The 23,724-nt window shown below is 37.9% G+C and overlaps 1 protein-coding gene across 1 annotated transcript in view; it reads right to left on the reverse strand.

The window, feature by feature from the left end:
- Positions 1–2,657: 2,657 nt before the first annotated feature.
- The window catches only part of LOC131060362 (plant UBX domain-containing protein 11), a 90,775-nt gene continuing 69,708 nt past the window's right edge, over positions 2,658–23,724 (reverse strand). The window contains exons 9-10 of the mRNA XM_057993543.2: positions 3,402–3,659; positions 2,658–3,321 (exon numbers count right to left, since the gene is read on the reverse strand). Coding sequence (XP_057849526.2) covers positions 3,080–3,321; positions 3,402–3,659 — 500 coding nt within the window. The 3' untranslated portion in view covers positions 2,658–3,079. The remainder of the gene's footprint in view (positions 3,322–3,401; positions 3,660–23,724) is intronic.

Below are 23,724 nucleotides of genomic sequence, written 5' to 3' on the forward strand. Positions count from 1 at the left end.
GTTGTTATGTGACGACATTTTTTGGAGTTGGTTGTGATTTTTGTTCTATTGTTCAAGAGGGATTTAAATTCAATCTTGTAGACTTTGAGCTGCTAATTGTATTTAGAGTCATAGGTTTGGTTTTCAGACTTGTTCTTGCAGACTTTGGGTTGCTTATCACGTTTGAAGCTAGTGTAGAAAGCACAAGTAAGGAGATAACTTGTAGACTTTGTGTTGTTTTTATTTTTAATACTTGTGCATGTAAGGTGAAGTGCATCATATAGACAGACTTTGAGCTACTATGTGTTGTACACTTTTATCATTTTGAGAAGGTTGATAGGACAGTAGGAGTGTTGAAGACTTTGTGCTTTCATTTCTATTTTCCTGTTTCGGGGAAGTGACGGAAGTCTTTGTGCTTTCATGGAAACTTTGCTTCCCTTTATGTTCTAAAAATCCTACAAAAAGTTTCATTTCCGTATTTACCGTCATTGATGTAACTTTTTTTCTGAAACAAGAGAAAGAATATCGTTTGTTCTGAAAGAAAGACAATAAGATGTTATCCCACCCAAATTAGATTAGTGTTAGTAGTAGTAGAGGGGGAGCCTTCCCTAAATTAAGAGAGTTTTATACTCACACTGTGGCTAAAACGACAATTTTGCCATCTTTTCAAGTGTGCAAAATTTTCAACCTACATAGTTTTGTGCCCATTTTGAGCAAATGTCTTGATACATATGCACATCAACAAACGACACAATCTTTCATGAAAATTTGGGCTTCCATACCTCCATATACATGCGTCTCTATATGTCTACCCCTACCTTATCTAGACACACATACTTCAATTCATTTGCTTATTTTGGATATTTATCACATTAATCTATACACCTACCTTTGTATAGCTATTAGCATTCTAGATCTCACCATTTGCTTAGATAGTTCCACAATTGTGAGGGTGACCTAGCAATCATAAATTCATTCCCTTTCCAAAATTCAAATTCAAATTTTGGCTAACTGACTCTATCCAACTTCCCATATTGAATTGACTAAACACATGTTTGACACATTTTGATGTTATGAGCTTCTGTCTAAAGACATTCAATGCATTCATTTCTATTCATCTCAAATACACATGTCCTCTCTAATCCTAGAGCACTAGAAGCAATTAATACGACACATTTCAATTTGGTACAATAAAAGAAGTAACAAATCAAAATACTAAGGCCCTTGCCATTGTTTTGATCTTTCTTACACAATTCTAAGGAATTGACCTTAGTAAACTTGTCTCCTTGCAATGTAATGGAAATCATTCAAAGGTATTTATAAATATTGCCAACCCTCAAATCACCAAAAATAGACAAGCAAACAAAAAATTATTAAGCAAAAGAGCACAATCCCACTATGCATAGATACAAATTTGGATCCAAAGGACTAGCACGACCATAAACCCTAACCAAGCTTACAAATGTGTCTCAAACAAAGCCAACCAATCCAATACATTTTGAGACTCTCTATTGCTAAACATATCCTCATCTGATCAGAATCTTCTCCTAAGGCATTCACTCTTCCACCATAAGAGCTAATTATAGTCCTTTGTTGCATTGAATTTACTAATTTAGTTGTTGCACATTAGATTATCTATATCCCAACTATAATTCGTTAGTCTAGGGCGATTTGCATTTACAGCCAGGGAAAGCTTATTTTTCTTTACAAAATGAGAAGTATATTATATCGTTTATTTTACGCTAGACTTCTAAAAATTACCCCCCACAGCTTTTCCACAATCCATTTATGTGCTACACTAGCCATGACTCACTTCGGAAAGTCAATAGCACAATATTCTCAGTACTAACAAAGTGGTCACATGTGACTTGCTTAAATAAGTTTATTGCTTATTTTTTGGCTATATAAGTGATCCCTCATTAATTTGTAAGCACAACGAATAATTTGGAATATTCTTCTATAATGTTAAATATGCTACAGTTTAGGAATTGAAGTTTCAGTTGTGAATAAATGCGGTGGTGAGGCCTGGGGGGCAGTGGGAACATGGGCACGAGCACTTAAAATTTTGCAGACACTGCTCAATGAAAAACATTGCGACATTGCTACACACATTTCCTTCACCATTTTTTTGCACAATTTTTCCCCCAAATTGTATTGTAAAAAATAAATACAGTTTCACAACTGCTCGAAATAAGCAGAAATATTTTAAAAAAAAACCATAGGTCCACTAATTCCAAAGAAGACTTGAATAAAAGAAGCAATGACTGCTAACCAAGGAACCACATGAAACTACTCTAATTATGTTACAAAATTACTACTGACTAGGAGTTTATTAGGCTGCATAAAACTTAAAAGCCTATAATAAACTTATGGATATATATGAACTGCACAACCATTCAAAAACAAGAAGACTAGTTCCTGTTACAAGTGACGAATAACAGGAACAACCTAACCATACACCATACTACGCAATAAATAGAGTCATAGAACTAATCAAATATAGAAGATGCCTCCTTTAATTAAATTTCTGAACCGATGAAAAATAACCAACAAAATAAAATTGCACAGGCCCTTGTAAAAGAATGGTCAATAAAAATACATCTGAAATAAAAGTAATTCTGTTTCACTACTCACTATTTCAAAACAAGTAATCTTTGCCACCAAGAAACACAGATCCAAATTATAACAGGACTCGTTTAGTCCTTACTCTAAATAACTTGAATTATTCTTCACATTTAATATATACATGTGCTTGCATGACAACCTTTAGGAAGTATTAATTTATAAGCATATTCTCAAGAATAAATTGGAATGCGCAGTGTGATTTGAGCTCATGCAACTTGTGATAAAATTTATGTTGTAAAAGCTTTGACATGGACAATATGGTTTCTCGAAAGAGTACAAAATTGCTGAATTATGTAGAATCAAAGGTTAATAGTAAACAAACCAAAGAACTTGACAATACAAGGTCAATTACGTCCATAACACAGTACATCTAAATGGGAGAATGAAGCTGATCGAACTTCGTCACTCCTACTCCATTGAATTTCATTCACAGCACATACACATCCTGCAGTAGGAAAGGGAGTTTTTAAGATTTCTAGTCTCTCTTACTGTCATCTCCACCATACTGAGTTGAGTTGCCATTCCAAAATGCATTTCGATCACGAAATGACTCGTCTTCATCACGCTTAAGTGTATGTATATTACTGCCCCAACCTCTTTTTTCTACCTTGCTGCTGCTGCCAACCTTTTGACCTTTCCCGGGAATATTTGATTTTGGTGTGTACATTCTATTTTGTCCGACATCTTTAGATGCATCTTGCAAAGATGGATTTGGACCTGTAAAACAATATTATACAGTTTAACTCTTGAAGAATCTAAGTTCAATATTCTGGGACCAAAGTGGCTCAAAAACTCACCATATTGCCAAACAGAATCTCTTGATGTGGATTCCTGATTTGATGAACTACCACCAAAATAGGAGAAGGGGTTGATGTACGACAGTATTCTTGCAAAAAATCCAGGACCGGTTTCACTGTTTTGTGAACCTGTGTCTCCCATAGTGTTGGCTTGCGATGATGAATGCCAATCAGATGGACCAATACCAGATTTATAAGGCACAAGAATAATTGCAGCTCTCGTCCCCAAGTTTAGCTCGACAAGTGTTTTTTCCATATCTACAACGACATATATTTCAGTTCTCAGAATGAAGGTTCATAGAAGCAAAACAAAATATAAAACCAAATGTTTTAGAAGTCCTAGGTATACAGCCAAACTCAAAGTACTGAATCCCCTCACACTTTGCAATTGGCAGAGAGGTACAAGTGGAATAGCTTGACTGGTTTAAAAGATGCCTGGAAAGCATCAAAAGAATCTCTGCTTTTTTTCTTAACTTTGGCAATCCTTATGGCAAACATGAACAGATGTGAAGAATAACAGCAAAAGCAGTCAATTACTCATGGTAGATAAGAGTGCTAACATAAGGCCAAGATATCTAAGCAGTGGCAAGGGAATAAAGAAACTAGAAAAGAATCAAAATTCTACATCCAGTGGACTTCAGAATCTTTTCTATTATTACAGTTATTAGCAAAAATAAGATTTTATTAACCTACAACACACGATATGTGAAACCCTTCTCAAATTACCAGTCTACCTAATCTCTTGTTTGATGTGGATATTATAAAAGACGGCCCAAAAAAAGATCTAGTACCTTGAAAACATGTCATTCTTATTTGACGAGCAGATCTGTATTTTGAAGATCCAGTTATTAATACAGATAGGTAGCAGAAGACACAAATTCCAGCAGTGGTTTGGGATATCATCGACATGTTTCTTGCAAAAGCATTTCTGTGCATGTTATAGAAGCTCTGGAGGATATCCTCAAAAAGGTTTGCTCAAAGAAAGGCATTCAATGACAATCTACAGCAGAAATGACCATCTAATAGCACACAAATCAATAACAAACCTAACCACATAATGATGTAATAAAATTAAACAACCGCTGGGTCTAAATGCTTAGAATTAATTGCTAAATTTGTGCTAGTTTACTTGCTAATCTGATTTTTCACTAGAACAGCTCTGATAAATCATTTTCAGGTTGATCTCAGTGAATTAAACACAAGAGTTAGGGTAGCAGTAGAGCAAGAAAATGAAATTAGAGAACATTAGACACAGCATGTTTAGTTGAATGGAAGCAGATGGCTGAAAGTCAACTGGAGGAAGTCTTGAACTGTCTAAAATGTGTTCTAGAAGGTCCTGGAAGTTTTTGTTTGTGACCACAGTCATTCCTGTCCCAAAAGATGTGCCTGTATCACTTGGGTATGCTGGTGTCCACTTTGGGGGAGCTAGAGTCCTGCGTACAGGCATTAGTAATTTAGTATCCAGTGTGACTAGGAGTCAGAAATCATGGTAAACTGGAGTGTTGCAGAGGCAGACTCATTCTGCATAGAAGAGGTGTTTTTGGGATAGTTTAGGCTATGTGCAGGTCAAAATGGTAAAAAATATGTGTACTGATACTGAGTACTAAAATTGGTGCAGAATGAGAAGGAAAAGTGCGAAGAATACTCTTTTCATCTCTACAAATGGAAGCACACCATTTTCATAGACAAGCTTGTAATTGATCCGTGCCTAAGCTTATTATTGCACAGTAGGTAACAGAAAACACAAAAAGCTAGAAGTTATTTCAAAGATCATAAAAATGTTTCTAGCAAATTGTGCTTATTAAATATCCCGGTCTCGATTTGGGTTTTTGTTTTCACTCATGTCTTGTTTCATCATAATGTAATATTGTGACATGCAAACATGCAAGATGAACAATACAGATTTTCAAGGAAATCAACCAGTGAAATATAGAGAATCTAAATAAGCCAATGAAATTCTTTTGATATAGAAATGTATTGCTGTTTACAAACACATGTTGCTGCTACAAATCAGAAAATGCCTAATGCCATTAGATAAGACATACCCTGTAATGCCTCCATGCATAAAATAATAAACCCTCTGAAAATCTGCGAGATAGATCATCAAAACTTCATGAAAACTAATCAATGATGTGCAACAATGAATCCTGAGATGAATACACCAAGTGGGCTGATCTGGGTTTCTGTCCAAATAGCCAAAACCTCTAGGGTTTCTGTCCTAGGGTTTACTAAACCTGCAAGCTAAAGCTCTCAAGGAAAAGTTTCTTTGAAAATAACAACTCAAGAATGAATCCTCATTGCACTTTTTCCTCCTTTTATAATACTTTTCCTTTTTGAAAGTAGTAGTGTATTTTTATTCTCTTTTAAATTACTTTACCCCTCAAAAGTGACTTTATTTTATAATTTGACATTGACATTATTATAAAGTCACTTTATAAAATATAAAATAAAGTGGAATTTGGAGGTGTCCTCGCCGAAGTGAGACTAATCCCCCGGTGTGTACGACCCGCTCACAAGGTAGCAACACACACAGAATTAACATAGTCGGGGACTCGAACTCAAGACCATGGGGAGCATACCCACGCTTAAGTTGTGATCCACGACCGGGCGAGCTAGGGCCGAAGCCCTGACTTGGGACTATTTAACATTTAATTAATCAATTTATTCTCTTAAATAAATCCAATTAGCCTACGGGAATAAAATAGGCTAATAATCTCCTCTAGGTGATCACTTGGCGAAAAGGGGGCATTACAACTTATATATGAACTCTAAAGAAATATCCTTGAAATATATTCCAAAGATAGACATTCTACTATTGATCACCTATGGTCTTGTCAACCCACTCACAAAATCAGCTCCTAATATTTTTTTGAATAATTAGTTTGGGGAATTTATAGGGGGGGCCACCCAAAGAGAAATCATAAATTAACAGAAAATATAAAGAGCTTATACAATATAAAAAACGGTCTCAAAGGACAGAGCTATTGAATCCTATAGAAAACATCATAAATACATACAAACATCTAGATGCCAACTAAAGAGGAGCACAAAAAAAAACCAGCTCCTTGAGTACAAAACCACAATGCAATAGAGTCAGAACAGAAAAAACTTCATAATTAGGGGTTTCAAGTTCAACTAATATCCACCTATTCATTCCAAAGTTCACATTGAGCTGCCAAACAGCCACTTCTACCTGCATAGTACTTGCCTGTTGACGTGTTTTTATGACAGCGTCTAACACGGAATAAAGTTGCCCAACGGTCACTTTACTCTCTCGATCAAAGTTCAATCATGTGCTAAGATTGCAGTAAGTTCAAACGATTGTCTCCAAGATTCCGGTTATGCAATGGATGTGACTCGGTAGGCTTGATGTGATACGCCAGTAATCCAAGGGGACTTGCACACACTTGAAGAAGATTTAAACAATTTGTGACTTTCAAGGAATTGGATCACGACTCATTTATCAATGAAAAGCTTCTTTTTTTTTTAATTTTTGGATTGAAATATGCTGAAAGTAAAAGGGAAGGGTTTAGAAAGCTATGTTAAAACCTAAGAGCTCAGCAAACTTCAATGCTTCAGGTAGATCAACCTCACTTCACTTCGCCACGTTAAGACAACTACATGAAGTGGGTGCAATCTTCAAGGAATGTGTTTAGAGGACTTCAAATCATCAAAGAACAATATCCACACAATGATTTGGATTAAGCATACACATATAATGGCTCAGACCGACCTTACACTACTAATAACAATCAGCTATTAACAAAAGGTATGAGCAACAATCCACCTTAGAACACTGCAATAAACTTTGTTCACTAAAATGCAAAAGACAAATCTACTCTAAGTGAGGAAAGCGAGACCATGCAAGCTACAAAACAGGACAAGTATACACCTTCAAAAGAACAATGTATTATGTGTACTGCTTCAATAGCTCTTCGCAACAATCTTAGACAATCTCTCCTCCCTGCTTTACAAATGTGTAATGTCCCCTACCTGATCTATTTCAATATATTAAAATTGATTGATATTCTTCAATTAGTTAGTAACAAGTGCTTATTTGTTTTCCTCATTAGATGATTAATTTCATTATTCATAGTTTCTTAATATAGATATCAAACCCTACTACTACTTCAGTTTTAAGGGAGAAGGGTTTATGTATGTTACCAAAGTGCTTAGAGACCAAATACAATAGGTTCCCTCAAAGTTTACAGATCCAAGCCCTTACCTATCTTGGGTCTATACCCTCAAGGCTTATGGCTCGCTGATCCCCACCCTATCTTGGGACTTAAACTATTGCTTGAATTTAGACTGCCCCTCTTTGGAACATCTCATTACCATCTTCTTAAATATTGACAATAATAACTTGATTCAAATTATAAGTATGCTAACTTCTCATGTATTATGAATATATATGAAATTTAAGTATGACTGTTATACATATTGCAATCTATATTAATATTACTACTAAATTCTGCATAACAACATTATCAGGCTTCATATATTAAGCATACATATTCAACACACCCCCATGCATACCACCAAGTACAAAGATGCCATTGATTGTAACTTAATAGCAGTTCTGATCTGATCCAATCCATGGTGATGTTGTTGGATGCTTTGATTCCTTTCCTTTATATCTCTCAATGTGAGGGAAAGGTCACACATCTTCATCATCCATGCCCTTTGGCAAGAGACACACCCTTTCACCATTAGCACCCTTTGAAGAAGTGCTACTCTTCATTATTTCTGCCCTTTGAAAGGGACATAACCTTTCATAATCAGGTTTGCACTTATTTAATTCAGATGTGCACTTCTCATTTCCAAATTATCCCCCCTTTCAAATGAGGTTCTCATCTCCCCTTTATATCTCATTGTTGAGGGATTCACAACTTTTCCTTCCATGTCTTTTGACCATTTATTAACTTTAATCAAATTTTAATTATACTCTTTTATATTTTAATTTAATTTTTATATTTATTCATTTGTATTTTAATTTATTATTATTATTTATTAAATTATATTTCAAAGTAGAGACATTACAAAATGAAGGGGTCTCCCCTTATATAGGCCTCTTGCCAAAAATGGTAATAAATGCACTTCTTTCAAATTCGGCCAATGCATGATAAATGCCCCATCAAGCTAGAAATCACCCATTACGCTTTGAATGCTCCACCATCTCCAAAATCAGCTACATGCAATAAATGCTCCATTATGCAAAGTTCGCCCAACATGCAAAAGATGCTTCATTATTTTATTATGATAGCTACCGTGTTGAATCATTTGCCACTTGGTCAAACGCCCGCTAGCAGTAAATGTGCCATCATGCTGCCATGCATTCAATAGATTCTCGACATGCAAGTGGACCCCACCATCATAGGAATTTCTATAATTTTCTAGTTTGTGCTTCATTAATACGAAATATTCTCTTTGCATGTCAACAACTCATCCTTTTGCAAAAATCTTTCTATTCCGGGCTCACAAAAGACATTTTGGAAGATTTTCTTGCCTTGGAAGAATTTTGACAATCTTTTCCACTTCTGAAGGATTCCTGCACATCTGGAATTCAAGGAGAGAGATAATCTTTTTAGAGAGATTTTGTCTTGAAGGGAAAATTTTGTGCACACTTCGTCCTATAGGGAGGTTTTTCAATCAGCTGACCACTTCCTCCATGCCTGAGGAATTTTATCAACCCGAAACCTGAAGAGAGAAAATTCTCTCACTTAGCCAATATTCTTTGTGCCTTGAAATTCTTCACCTTGGGCACATTTCTTCCTTGAGGAAGGAATGTTTGTTTGAAACTTTGAGATTTTCCTCCCAAATCATGTTTCTATATTTTCTACTTGTCCTGGAGCGCATTTACTAGGAAGTGGAGGAATTTTGAAAATTAGAATTTTCTTCCTTGATGCCATTTTGGCACCCATTCCTTTCCAAGAGCACATTTTCTCCATAGTGAAGGAATTTTGATGTGGAGGAAAAATTCCTCAACCTCATTTTGGTGCTCAATCTTGACCTTGATTCCACTTTACCCCCGAGGAGGGAATTTCTTCATGCCTTAACCATTTTTTTTACTATTTCCAAGAATTATGTCTTGAAGGAAGGAATTTCCAACACTTAGCCAATTTTACATGATTTCCAAGAATTTTGTCCTGAAGGAATTTCCAACACTTAGTCAATTTTTCACTTTCCTGGAATTTTCTTCATCCTAAGCACAATTCTTCTCCTTGGAAAGGAATTTTGAATTCTTCCTTGATCAATTATTCCAATTCAACCTTGGGCGCTGAATACATGTTGTGGAGGAATTTCGCTTGAGGAAAAATCCTCCACACCCTTGTTTCGGCGCTCTATACCCTTACTTGGGCATTGGATTGACCCTATGGAGGATTTCTTCCTTGGGAAGAAATTCCTCCTCCTCCTCCTTAGTTTGGCGCTCACCTCCTTAGACTGGGAGCTAGAATGGCATGTTGCAGGAATTTTGTCATGGAGGAAAAATCCTCCATGACCCCATTTTGGCACTCATGCATTCATCTTGGGTGCTAGAAACACATGGTCAAGGAATTTTGGTCAAGGGGGAAAATTCCTCCATGACCTCACTTTGGTACTCCCTATCTTGACTTGGGCATGGATCATACCATGTGGAGGATTTTTTATTCTCTTGCTTTTCCTCCATGAGGTCACTTTGGCGCCCAACCTATTCTTGGAATTTCCTTCCACTTGGGATTCTTGCTTAATTTCCTTCTAGACTTAGCCATTTTCACATTTCCAGACTTGGAATGCCATTTTTGGATTTTGAAGTGGATTCCTCTGCCCTAGGAGATTTTCATGCCTTTCCACTTCAGGAATAAATTCTCATAGTTTTCGATCAACTGCATGCTTTCTGGATTTTTTGGATTTAGGCAAATATTCAAGAATGTTCAGTCTTCAGTGTCGAGACCCCTTCCTATGGTAGACCTGCCAAAAATAGACTTACTAGAAATAGTAAGTACTTCAAAATGTCAAAATTAGGGCAAATCAGGACAAGATGACACTAAAAATAGAAACTACTAAAAATAGTATGTTTGATTTTTGGCAAAATAAAGACAATCTAGGAGGCAGTGAAATTCCCTAAAAAACAGGAACTTTCTAAAATAGAAAGTTGCTCAAAATTCGCTCAAATTTCAGTGGTAGCTTCGTTGAAGGGTCTTGATTCCAATCCAATGTTCAGTTTTTTAAGTACCCTAAGGAAAGACCTCAAACCTAAGTTTGAAGGGCAAAACCCTAAAATAAACCAAACGAGTTTCAGACTTAGCCAAATTCACTCAAACGACTGGCAGACTATATCAAATTTCACCCAAAACACTTACAAACCAGGGAGACCGAAGAGACTGCTGCGAAAAAATGCAAAGAACCAAAGCTAAAGACCAAGAGGACCTAAAAAAGTAGGGGGTCCCCATTTGCAATGGGGCGATGTGTGAAAACGTCACAACATTGCTCACTCTCCTACATCCTCTTGAGGCCCCTGCATTGATGAGTCTAAGGATGTAAACCTTATGCCATCAAACAACAACACTTTTTACTGTTCATCTCCACAAAAAATAGGATTGGTAAATCACTTGAAACCTCAAGATGTCCCTTATTACAGATCACCATGAGGCCTTCCATCACTTTACCCACATCCCCACAAAAGGCTCTAAGTAGTAGTAGCTCACAACACACCATTTCAAGTCCAAAGAAACACCTCCATTAGCAACCTATGAAGCATTCCATAGAGGAAGGTCCACCTTCTTAGACATCTATGTGCTTCCTTTAACCTCTAGACCCTTCCATATTGCTGAAATGATTAGGCAAAAAGGGCTGAAGAAGCAACAACTAATGCCCCACATGAGGAAATGTCGCTACCAATTTTACAATGAAATCTTCAAGAATGATGGCTTCCAATCATATGGGACCTACATTTCTCATTCCTTGATCACCCAAGATTTCTTCATAAACCCTAGTATTGTGAGGTATTCACACATCGCCCCATTGCAAATGGGGACCTCCACTTTTTTCCTGCTTTCTAGGTAGTGTTTGAGTCTTTTTCTATTAGCCTTTGCATTAGAGAGGTATAGGCACTTAAAATGGCTAGGAGTCAAGTAGATAGTCTTGCATGAGTGTGAAGAAAGTAAGTTTGCAAGGTCTAGATATCAAGAGTTCGACCATGAGTAAGGAAGGTTTGCCAATTTGAAGGTCACTTTAGGTGCTCTTCTTAAAGGAACAAACTTCACTTCATGAACATTCCTTGTGTAGTGAATTTCTTACACTTCTCCCACAGAGCAAAGACTCGCTCTAAGATCTCATGTTGAACAAGTTACAAGGTATTGAAGTTGAGAGTGTAAATGAAAATGAGCAAAGGGGAGTTTGGTCTTGGTTTGAAATCTACTTCATGAACTTACCCTCAGGAGCAAATTTCATGTTTGAAGGATTTGGAGCGAACTTCATGAATGAGGAGATTGGAGCGAATTTCACTTTCAAGCTTTCATAAACGAGGTTGGCAATAAAGGAATGAAGTGAAGGATTTGAAAACACTTACTACATGAGTTCACCTTTTGGAGCGAAATTCCAACTTCATGAGCTCACCTTTTGGAGAGAATTTCTAACTTCATGAATTGGGGTATTGGATCAAATTTCACCTTCAAGGCTTCATGAGAGAAATGGAAAGATAAAGGGATAAAGGAACCACTTACTTCATGTTAAAGCATTCACAAGCGAACTTCATGACTTGCTGCCTTGGAGCGAAATTCATGACTTCATGTTTTGGAGCGAACTTCATGACTTGCCACTTTGAAGCGAACTTCATGAGTTGGGTTTTTGGAGCAAACTTCATGAGTTGGGTTTTTGGAGCGAATTTCTTCATGTTGAAAGTGGAAGAATGAGGGAAAGTCAAAAGGCGCCTACTCCATGATCAAACACTCAAGCGAAAATTCATGACTTCACCTTTTGGAGTGAACTTGAACTTCATGAGTTACCTTCTTGGAACGAAATTTTCCAACTTCATGACATGCCTTCTTGGAGCGAATTTTCAACTTCATGAGTTAAGGAATTGGAGCGAAATTCATGAATAAGGAGATTGGAACGAACTTTACAAAACAAACTTCATGAGTCAATGAAATGAAGCGAACTTTATACAAAATGCACTCCATGAGTTAGAGGTTAAGAGCGAACTTCAAGAATTGAGGATTTGGAGCAAATTTCTACAAAGGTAAACTTCATGACTTAGAAGATTGGAGCAAATTTCATGAATAAGCAAGGTGATTGAAACAAGTTTCACGTGCAAACCATCTAGAGCAATCTTCATCTTCAAACCTACACAAGCAAATCTCAACTTCATCAATTAGCATGCACGAGCGAATTTCATATTGAATTTCACAAACTCAACATGCAAGAGTGAACTTCATGATTTGACCTACATGAGCAAACTTCACAATTTGAAGGGTACGAGCGAAGTTCAAGAAAATGAAGAAGAATAAGACAAGGACAACTTCATGAACATCGAGGGTGGAGTAAACTTCAAGAGCTCCTCTCTAAGAGCGAAAAGCAACTTCAAGTGTCCCTTCATGAGGGCGAATTTTCTTTATATGCTCTTATTAAACCTATATATCAAGTGTATTTGATACTCACTTGTTTGTTTTGCAGGAGATGAAGCAAGATACAAGGAGAACCTCTTTAAGAAGCTTCATCAACAAACGCAAGAGCATCAAGGAGGAGAAGATCTCAAAGTGTTTAAAGCCTCTCACCACCTCAATTACATGAAGAAGACTCAAAATGTTACTAGGTTGAAAGACTTCAAATGTTCAAAAGCTGTAAGCAATAGAGCGAGATATCTTCAAGGTTCTCATTCTATCACATTGACATGGAAAGATTGCAAGAGTAAAAAGGAGAAATCATCCAACTACCTCAAGGCACTAGAGCATAAAGAGAGGATAACCTACATGATGGAAGAATGTTTTACCATCTTGAATTCCCTTAAGGAATCCAAGAATCAAATTCAGTACATTGAAGAGCTACATTCAACCAAGTGCATCATCTACTCGAAGTACATCATGAGCAAGAGAAAGTCAACCGAGGTCATCACACAATATCAAACATGATCAAAGAAGCAGATAGTTTCAGAAGAGTTAATCAAAGTCCGCTTCTCATCATCATCACATTGAGCAACTAAATAATGTTGAGTATCAAGAGATATCTCTCAACATCCCTTCATGGTGATGAATCAAATCAAGTCTACAAAGTGCAAAATTGAGGTGGCATCCCAGTCACTACTCCACCAATCAGAAAGGTCCACATCAGCGCGTCTTGATTCAATGAACCAAGCTCACCCATGGATGCGCAAACTCCAATGTAACTACCCTCAATATCTATTGGTCCACACTCTCTGAATGCAATTCTCTCATTGGCTAAGAAGAATTTGTTGTAACAAACCCTAATTAGGGTTTCATTGTAAAATCTTGGCCATTGATAGAGATTCAATCCTAGCCATTCATTGTAAATGAGCTCTCTATAAAATCTCAGACTCTTCATTTGTAAAGATGGTTAATAGTTAATGGTGAATAGTTGGCTAATAGTGAATAGAATAGAATGGCCAGATTAGAATATAAGTTAGAGTAGGAGAAGGCAAAGATTGTTGCCAAACTTTGTTGTAAAGAACAATTGATTTCATTGAAGTTATGGTGAATTTGATTTGTTATTTCAACAACTCGCATGGTCTTTGCTTCTCAATTTGTTTTCATGTCTATTAGATTGAGTGGAGGAATTTATTGAATGTATTTGTGTGGAGTCCATTTAGTCCATACCACTAGCCTCTTACTGATTGTGAGCGTGCCTTGTGTGGTCAACTGCAATGATATGAGCTTAACTTCGAATTGTTCTACATTCATTGCTTATGCACTAACTTGAATGGTGATCGATGTTTGATGGTATTGATTCGAATATCTTGAAATATCCTTAGAAGATTGCACTGAGCTTGCATCAAATTGTTCAAGTTGATGGTGAGACCTCGCTCGGTAGGATTCCATATAGTCATTCATCCATCTTCCTACATTCTTAGGATTAGAATAGACTCTCTCAACCCCTCATCTTTTGCCATTTTTTTTCAAACTCTAGCTAGTTTAGGATCAAAAGCATCGCTCAATTGAAACACCAGATGATCTAGGTACCAACAAATCAAGCATTCTTGCAATTCAAATGTAAGTCCCCTTGTGATTCCAGCATAATCACATCAACCAATGGAGCTTATCCACACGTAGTGACCCTACATTCATGAACCTTAAAGTCTTCTCAAGTGATCCTTAGGCTAATCTTTAGCATTTGAGAGATTTTGTTCAAGAGAGGATAAGATACTCTTGGGTATTTTATTCTGTATTCGCATATGCATAAAAAACACATCAACACCTAGCATAGCCTAATTGTTGCAAGAGAAAATGGCATTCAATCTTCTATCATGCAAATGACCTTTCCTTAAAGAATCACAAGATTTGACTAAATGCCTTCATTGAGCCATAGCACCGCCACACGCTCTCTTAAAAACCCATAGCCAAAACACCCAAACTAAACCCAAATGCCAAAGAGGTACAAACATCACGCCCATAAAGAAATAATAATCACCACCTCATGTTTAGTAGTAAACTCTCTACCACACAATAGAATTTAAGAGCTTTCGATATAAATCATATCACACAAACCAAAGGATTTAAACAAGTTCACCACCTCATCATAGATGTAGCAACTATAATACCCATCAGCATTGGATAATGGACCCAACAATCCCCAAAAGGTAATTGTTAAGGGGGTTTGAATTTAAAATATTTATGAATGTCACCTCAGGAGGAAGGGTGACCACTATACAAGGCTATACTTGGGTTTGAGTCTACCCACAATCTGCCAATTAATCTACTGCTGAATTTCATTCCAACAATAATGAGAGAAAATGACCTTCATGAACTGAATGAAAAGGTGTGTTTCTTCTAAAAATCTCCCTAGCTTCCAACTGTGACAAGCACCCTTCTTCAAAGCATTGACCACTATAAGTGAATCCCCTTCTACTTAAAAGCATTGCACCATGTTAGAAGAGACCAACACCATCCCACCAAAAACACCTTCCCATTCAGCCTCATTATGAATCTTATGACCCAAAAATAATGAATCACCTTGGAGAAAATTCCCATCCTCGATACAAAGAACAACCCCAGCCCCTGCAACTCCAGAAATTGCGTGCAAGGCACATCGAAATTCAGCTTGACAAAGCCAAGGGAAATGACTTCTATACCTCATTATCATTCCATACTTGATTGTTCTTTTTGTTCTTCCTCGACTTTAAATTATTCACACCATTGTCAAAAGGCCCTTGGTTTGTTGGGTAGATTTGAGTGGTTTTGATTGAGCCCACTAAGGATCAAATCTTGCTCAACCATTGGCTCTTAAGACTCATGCTCTTAATACAATGGATTGCAAAAATAATTTGAATTTGGTATGAAACCCTCCAAAAAAAAATTGAATTATTACCTCTTAACCCTTTAACAAGCATTTATTATTATGCACACATATGGGGGGGGGGGGTATTCATCAGTGCCATCACCAAAATCAATATCTTTGTTACCCGAGGACACATCCCCGACCCTTTTAGATGCATCCCTATTTCTTTGTTTAATTTCTACAAAATTATACTGCATTTGTTAGTTAATGAAATAGATCAATCTCAATTTAGAAGTCTACACTATTCTGGGAGGATACTTCACATTTTTATTGCATTGTGTTGGGAGAGGAAACTTGTATCTTTATTTCTCTATATGGAGCTAGTTCTTTTACAATGACTTCATTTTGAAAGATTTTAAGAATAATATTTGTATGTTTGTATATATCACTGTTTGTAAGATTTTCATAGGTATTCAATAAAGGGAAACCTCCCCTCTTAATAGACCCACAACTTAGTCCCACAATCTATCCTACCAATTTTAGAATTAACAGGTTGCATGCTAAATTTGTGCATTTAGAGCCTTACTCATCAAAACTAGATCAAGACAGTCAGTAAATTCAGCTTACCAAGCCACTATTCTCAATCTTCTACCAACTTGAATTAGTAAGAAACTTGAAGACACTCTTACAAAACATTGCAAGACAATTCAACAGACAAGAGATTCCAAAGACACAAAAACAAGACATAAGTGCAAAATGGTTTAGGGATGATCTGGAAATCCAAGAGTCAAAGGAAGCTGCTGAAAGAACACTCAACAAGTTGAGCTAGCATAACACAACAAACCCAAGGAATGCATGACAATACATTTTACTTTAGTTTGTGGCTGCCAATGCAACTCTGCCAACTGAAAAGCCAAACTGATTTATTTATTTGAAATTAATTCACCTACCTATGGAGTTCTCTTTATCATATAAAGAGTACAGGTTGTTTGTTTTGGCTTGGAAGCTTTATGAGAACCATTTTGCCAAGATTGTAAGGCTATTTTTAAATATCGCATTCATATTGACATTGAATTTTGAAAGCAATTTGAATTAAGTTTTGAGTTTGGCATTTGCTAATTTGTTTGACTTTGACTTTCATGCGAACTCTCAATTTAACACAAATGTTATAGATTAAGGTTAGATCTATAGTGTATTCTTTATCAATGTTATCATATGAATGTTTAAATTTTCCCTATTTTTTATATAGTCATCCCCTTTGCCATCCCCAAAAATGGCCCAAAAATTGGGGACCTCGAAACACATCTCCCCTTCTCCCATATATATAAGTTTACAATAGCAACTCCACTTTTACAAAGTGACATAGCAGTCCAGCATATAGAACTTTCAAGTGCAGACTTTGAGGATTTCATCTCTGCAACAAGAGGTATTTCCTAGAATATGCATTGTGGACAGAACTATACTTATTTCTTTGTCAAAACATAAACTCAGTTCTGAAAGTATATTCATAAATGCAACAGCAGTATTAAAGACAGTTAGTTCTTTGTGTTGGTTTTTGTAGCTAGGTCGGATCCTTTCTGGGGCCCGACCTACTACACAAATATCAATTGGCCTGTCGGCCTTGATATTTGTATATCTCAGCGATTATTTCCTATATTGGTCAGGCCCTATTTGGGCATAGCACTCATGTAATTGTAATAGGGCATGACCTATTTGATGCAACTTGCTTAAGGCAAGACCTAAGTTATAACGTGTGAATATCTATTTTGTATTATTGTAACTTGGTGCCAAATTATATGTGGCCAACCTTTGTGTATGATCCCATACAAAGGAAGGTGACTTGTAGTCACAAAGATATACAAGTTGTAAGGAAAATTCATCTCTGATTCTGCGAGTTCCTGGAAGATCAGCGAATTTGTTATAGAGGTCAGCGAATTAGTCTCAGACATCAGTGAACTGGTCTTGATCATCAGCGAACACTCCTAGAAGATCAGCGACCAGCATTTAGTGACCAGACATCATCATCTGAGGGCAGCGAACTTGATATAAGGCACAGTGAACCTCTATCTACTGAGCAAAGTTAGCTACATCATCTAACCTGCCCTACTGGTGATTGAAGATCAATTCAAGTTCAGAACAGAATCAGATAAGTCTGTTTGCTCTTGCCCTGGGTGGGCAAAATTGTAATTAATCATCTACCTTATTCTAATCAGATCTGAGATTCTTTGTTGCTGGGTTTTTCCTCGAGCAGGGAGGTTTTCCCAGGGTATAGTTGTGTTGTGTATTCTTACTGTGCATTTTTGTTTTCTGCTCACTAATTGTTAATCTGGTATCAGAGCCAAATTCGTACTAACTGTGATCAGATTAACGGGAAGTCTTCATCCTCAGTCAATCATTCCATTCTTCAGTAAGCATGGCATCATACATTAGAGCTGAAGATAGATTGGATGGTGCATCCAATTTCACTGCATGGAAATTCAGAATCATGATGGCATTGAATGATCTCTCTGAGTTCAGCAGCAAAGAGTCCTCCGAGCCCTCAGCTGAAGGAGAAAAGGAAGCTTGGAGAAAGAGAGACTTTCAAGCTCAAAGGATAATAGTGGATTCCGTCAAGGATCATATCGTGCCTCTCATCGCCAAGCTAAAGAAAGCAAAAGAAATGTTCAGCACCTTGGAGAAGATGTATGAGATCAACAACACCAGTCGCATCTTATCGTTGAAGCAGCAGCTTCACCACATCAAGATGGAAAAAGAAGAATGTGTAGCTGCATACTTCAAGAGGATTTCTGATCTGAAGGATCAGCTCTCTTCCGTTGGGAAAGTTGTTGAAGATAGCGAACTATCCATGTTGGCTCTCAATGGTCTTCCATCATCTTGGGAAGCATTCATTCAAGGAATCAGTGCAAGGATTGAACTTCCACAGTTTGATTGCTTGAGGACAGATTGTTTACAAGAAGAGTCACGGCTAATTGCAAGAGGACTTGTGCGTGATTATTATGATGTGGAAAAACAAGTTCTTGCTTCGCATATGGAGAAAGGTAAAGGAAGAAAGTGGGATAGAGTGATGTAGAGCTCTCCTTGTATCTTGCCAAACACTCCAAGATGTATGACACTAACCCCTCAACACAACAATAGGATCCTACCAAGGCAAGGCACTACAACATTAGTTCAACATCTCACAATCCCCAAGACTCATACTTACTCAAGTTGGGTAATTTGCTCCATCATTCACCATGAAGCCTCCAAGGGTTGTTGACCATTACCATACCTGTTTTGGGTCAAACATGACTCACATGGACCAGGTCAAACACTAGTTTTAAGGATACAACACCATATCCTATAGCACCTTCACAATTAGGCCTATTTGCTAGTAGCCCTTTGAAACGGGTAAAGGGAACTTAAGTCCAAACTTTCCCAAACATCCTGGCAAACAAATCACAAATTCAAGTACCCTTTTTGGTCTTACACAATTCCCCAAAAGGAAAGGTCAAGGTTTGAAACCGGTGAAGGTCAACTGTCCTAAAGGGCTAATTAGGCCTCCATTTGTGAAGCAACTATATCCAAATGACCAACCCTTACAAGCACAACCCCATGAGCATGTGAGAAACCATAAACCACCATGGATTCCAGGGTTACACGCCTAGAATCATCGCCATTTTACTTCTAGGGTAGCTTTGTTGTTTAAGGACTAGGTAGCCACATAGAGATGTCTACCTAGGGTCTGTTCAAACACACATCTCCCTTGCTCCTCCTACAAAATGCTTTTCAAATCTTAAAATACATTGGCCATACTTGCATTTCACCCAATCCCATGAGTCTCGGATTGATAAATTGCAAGTTATGGCCATTGGGAAGCAAAACCCTAGGTAAACCCTTGTTTTCCGGGCACCTACAGCAAAATTGGAATAACAGGAGCGAAACACACAATCTGATCCTCAAACCAAAGCCAAATCAAAGGTGACTCACTATTCTAACAAAGTCACATCATTGGGAATTGATCCCAATCCGTACAATGCCATACCCCGTACCAAAACTCCAGAATTGCAGGAAAAACTCAGAATTTCATTAGTTTGCAGTCATCAAAACTTTCCTCTGTTGCAGTCTCTCCTTGGGAATTGGATCCTCAAGGTGTATATACCTCTCCACAACTGCTCTCAACCGAAAACAAGAGGTTAGAGCCGTTGGGGGAGTTCAAACAAACAAAAATTCAAAAATTGCATAATAGTTGCTAATGACAACTTTTGACAAAGTTGTCAAAATGTCATTTCTCGCCTCCTAATGCCTTGGGTTAAGACTAACCCCTCCTAAAACACCCTAGAAGCACTAAAACTACTAGGATAACAATGTCCTACACACAATTGATCCCCTTTTGTCCATAAGTCCTAATTGGCTTACCAAGATGCCAAAATAGGAGTTTGGCTCACAAGATGGGGTCTTTTATTACAAACACAATGCGTGATTGAAACATATGTAAAACATCCTAAAGACATGTTTGATGCCTTATCCTTCCTCCTCTGAGCCTGATTTATCAACTTGAAGGGGTGCTCCTGCACCATACTCCTTGGAAGAAGAAATCTCAAGTCCACTTGAGATGAGAGCCTACAGGTCTGCACCATGGTCTTTGATCTGCTGTTTTGTCATCCAACCTGCTTCAGAATCGGGTTGTCCCTTCCAAGCCACCAAATACTCCATATAAACGTTGTTCCTTGTTCTTTTTGCAACCTTGGTGTCTAAAACCTTATGCAACTTTGGTGGTTCATGTTTGGGAATGTCATCATCTGCCATAACCTGAATTGTTTCTTCTCCTGCATCAACACTACATTTGTAAAGAGTTAAGTCACATACATTAAAGATAGGTGACAAACCAAGATCAGGTGGGAGTTGAAGTTTATAAGCATTTTGGCCACATTTTTTCAAGATTTGACAGGGTCCAATCTTTCTTTGCATAAGCTTTGTATATCTGCCTTTTGGAAGTCTTTCCTTCTTCAAGTGAACCCACACCAAGTCTCCCACATCAAACTGGACATCCCTCTTCTTCTTGTCAGCATGAGCTTTATATCTTTCTGCAGATTGTTGAAGGTGAGATTTAACTTGGTCATGGATCTCCTTTATGGCGGTAGCAAAGGTTTCCGCATCAACACTAATGACTTCTCCTTGAGGTAGTTCTCTTAACTCCAACACACCCCTTAGGTGGATGCCATATACAACCTGGAAGGGTGACTTACCAGTACTTCTATTCACTGTATCATTCTAGGAGAAATCTACCTGAGACAATATGCTATCCCATCTCTTTCCATGATGTCTAGTCAAACACCTTAGCCAATTTCCCAATGACCTGTTTACAACTTCAGTTTGGCCATCCGTTTGGGGATGGTAGGCTGAGGAGAAGGCTAAATTTGTACCAAGCTTCTTCCAAAGGGTCCTCTAGAAGTGTCCAATAAATTTCACATCCCTATTAGAGACTATGGTCAAAGGCAAACCATGTATCCGGACAATCTACTTGAAGAACAAGTCTACAACATAGGAAGCATCACAAGTGGTTTTACATGGCAAGAAATGTGCCATTTTACTAAACCTATCCACCACTACAAAAACACTATCATATCCTTTCCTTGTCCTAGGCAATCCTAAAACAAAATCCATACTTATGCTTTCCCATGGTCTTGAAGGAATGGGTAAAGGCTGGTATAGGCCTGCATTTGTGGACTTCCCCTTTGCCTTTTGGCATATCACACATGTCTCCACAAATCTCCTGACATCTGTTTGCAGTTTGGGCCAAAAGTAGTGCCTCTTCACCAAATCTAGTGTCTTGTCAAGGCCAAAGCGGCCTGCCATTGCTCCACAATGTTTCTCCCTGATTATATTTAGTCTCATAGAGCATTTGGGTATGCATAACTATGCACCCTTAAACAACAATCCATTTTGAAAAAATTCAGAGTAATCAACATGAAACCGCTCATCAAATGAAGCACATACCTTATAGATCTCTCCAAAGTCTTCATCATCCTCATACATGGCTTTCAAGGAGTCTATTCCAACACTCTCCAATTGGATCTGATTTTTAGTTAGGACTCTTTTGCTCAAAGCATCTGCCACCTTATTCTTGACCCCTTTCTTATGCTTAAGAGTGAAAGTGAAGGCTTGTAGGGTCTCCACCCACTTCATATGCCTATGATTCAACGTTTCTTGGCTATTTATAAAACTAAGGGCATGATTGTCTGTGAAGACTATGAACTCTTTTGGCAGCAAGTAGTGTCTCCACTTTTTCAAGGATTGTACTAAAGCATACATCTCTAGGTCATAGGATGAATACCTCCTCTTTGCCTCATTTAACTTCTCACTAAATAAGGCAATAGGCCTTCCTTCCTGACTGAGCACTGCCCCAATAGCCATGTGACTGGCATCACACTCCACTAGGAAGATCTTGTTGAAATCAGGTAGGGCAAGGACCGGCTGCTCTGCAACTTTTCTCTTCAATGTTTCAAAGGAGTTATCTGCCTCTTTTGTCCAACTGAACCTGCACTTTCGTCCTCCCTTTATGGTATCAAGCATAGGAGCACAAATATGGCTAAAGCCTCTTATAAACTTCCTATAGAATGTGGCTAAGCCATGGAAGCTTCTAACATCATGCATTGTTCTAGGTGTAGGCCAAGACAATATGGCACTCACCTTTTCTTGATCCATTTTCAACTCACCATATGAGATTACAAATCCCAAGTAGATGATCTCTTCCTGCATAAACAAACACTTTTCCAAATTGATCATTAATTGCTCTTCATGCAATCTCCTTAGGACCAGGTCTACATGTTTTAGGTGCTCTTCTTTGGTTTGACTGAAAATCAGAATGTCATCTAGGTAGACTATGACAAACTTTCCTATGAAAACCCTCAAAACTTCATTCATTAACCTCATAAAGGTACTTGGTGCATTAGATAAGCCAAAGGGCATGAATTTCCACTCATACAACCCCTCATTTGTTTTAAATGCAGTCTTCCACTCATCTCCCGACCTAATCCTAATCTGATGATAGCCACTCTTCAAGTCAATTTTTGTAAAATATCTAGCACCCCCCAAGCAATCTAACAAATCCTCAATCCTAGGCATTGGAAATCTATACCTGATAGTAATTTTGTTGATAGCCCTTGAGTCGGTGCAAAGCCTCCAAGTACCTTCCTTTTTGGGTGCCAAGATTGCAGGGACTGCACATGGGCTCAAACTTTTGCCAATCAGTCCGGACTCCAACAATTCTTCAATCTGTTTTGCCATCTCAACATTTTGATCAGGTGTGAGCTTGTATGCTGCTTTATTAGGCAAGGTGGATCCAAGTATAAGATCTATGCAATGGTTTATATCCCTCATGGGAGGTAGTGACCTTGGCATGCTATCAGAGATGACACCCTTGTATTTGTTTAGTAGTTGGTGCACTGCAAGGTCAACCAACCTCAATCTGTCTTCTTTCTTGTCTTCAGACCTCTCCACCTTTGTCACTGTTGGACTAGGAATAAGGGCATAAGAAACAATGCCTTCATCTGCTATGTTCTTCATGAATTGCTTTCCTCCTAACATCAACACCTTGGCCTCCTTTGGTTTGGTTTTCTCCTCACTCTCCATCAAAGGTAACAACTCAATCACTTTACCATCTTTGGTGATGGAATATGTGTTCCTAGCACCATCATGTTGTGCCTTCAAATCAAATTGCCCTTGGCTCCCAAATAGGAGATGGCAAGCATCAATCTTTGCAATGTCAAACAACAATCTATCCTTATAGGTTCCAATCTGGAATTCTACCCAACCCTGCTCTTCCACAGCAGCTTGCTGACCTTGGTGAGCCATGAGACCTTGTAGGGGCAAGGGTGAGGTAATCTCCTCAATTTTAGCTTCTCCACCATTTCTAGAG

The sequence above is a fragment of the Cryptomeria japonica genome, chromosome 4, assembly GCF_030272615.1.
Source record: "Cryptomeria japonica chromosome 4, Sugi_1.0, whole genome shotgun sequence".
Lineage (NCBI taxonomy): Eukaryota > Viridiplantae > Streptophyta > Pinopsida > Cupressales > Cupressaceae > Cryptomeria > Cryptomeria japonica.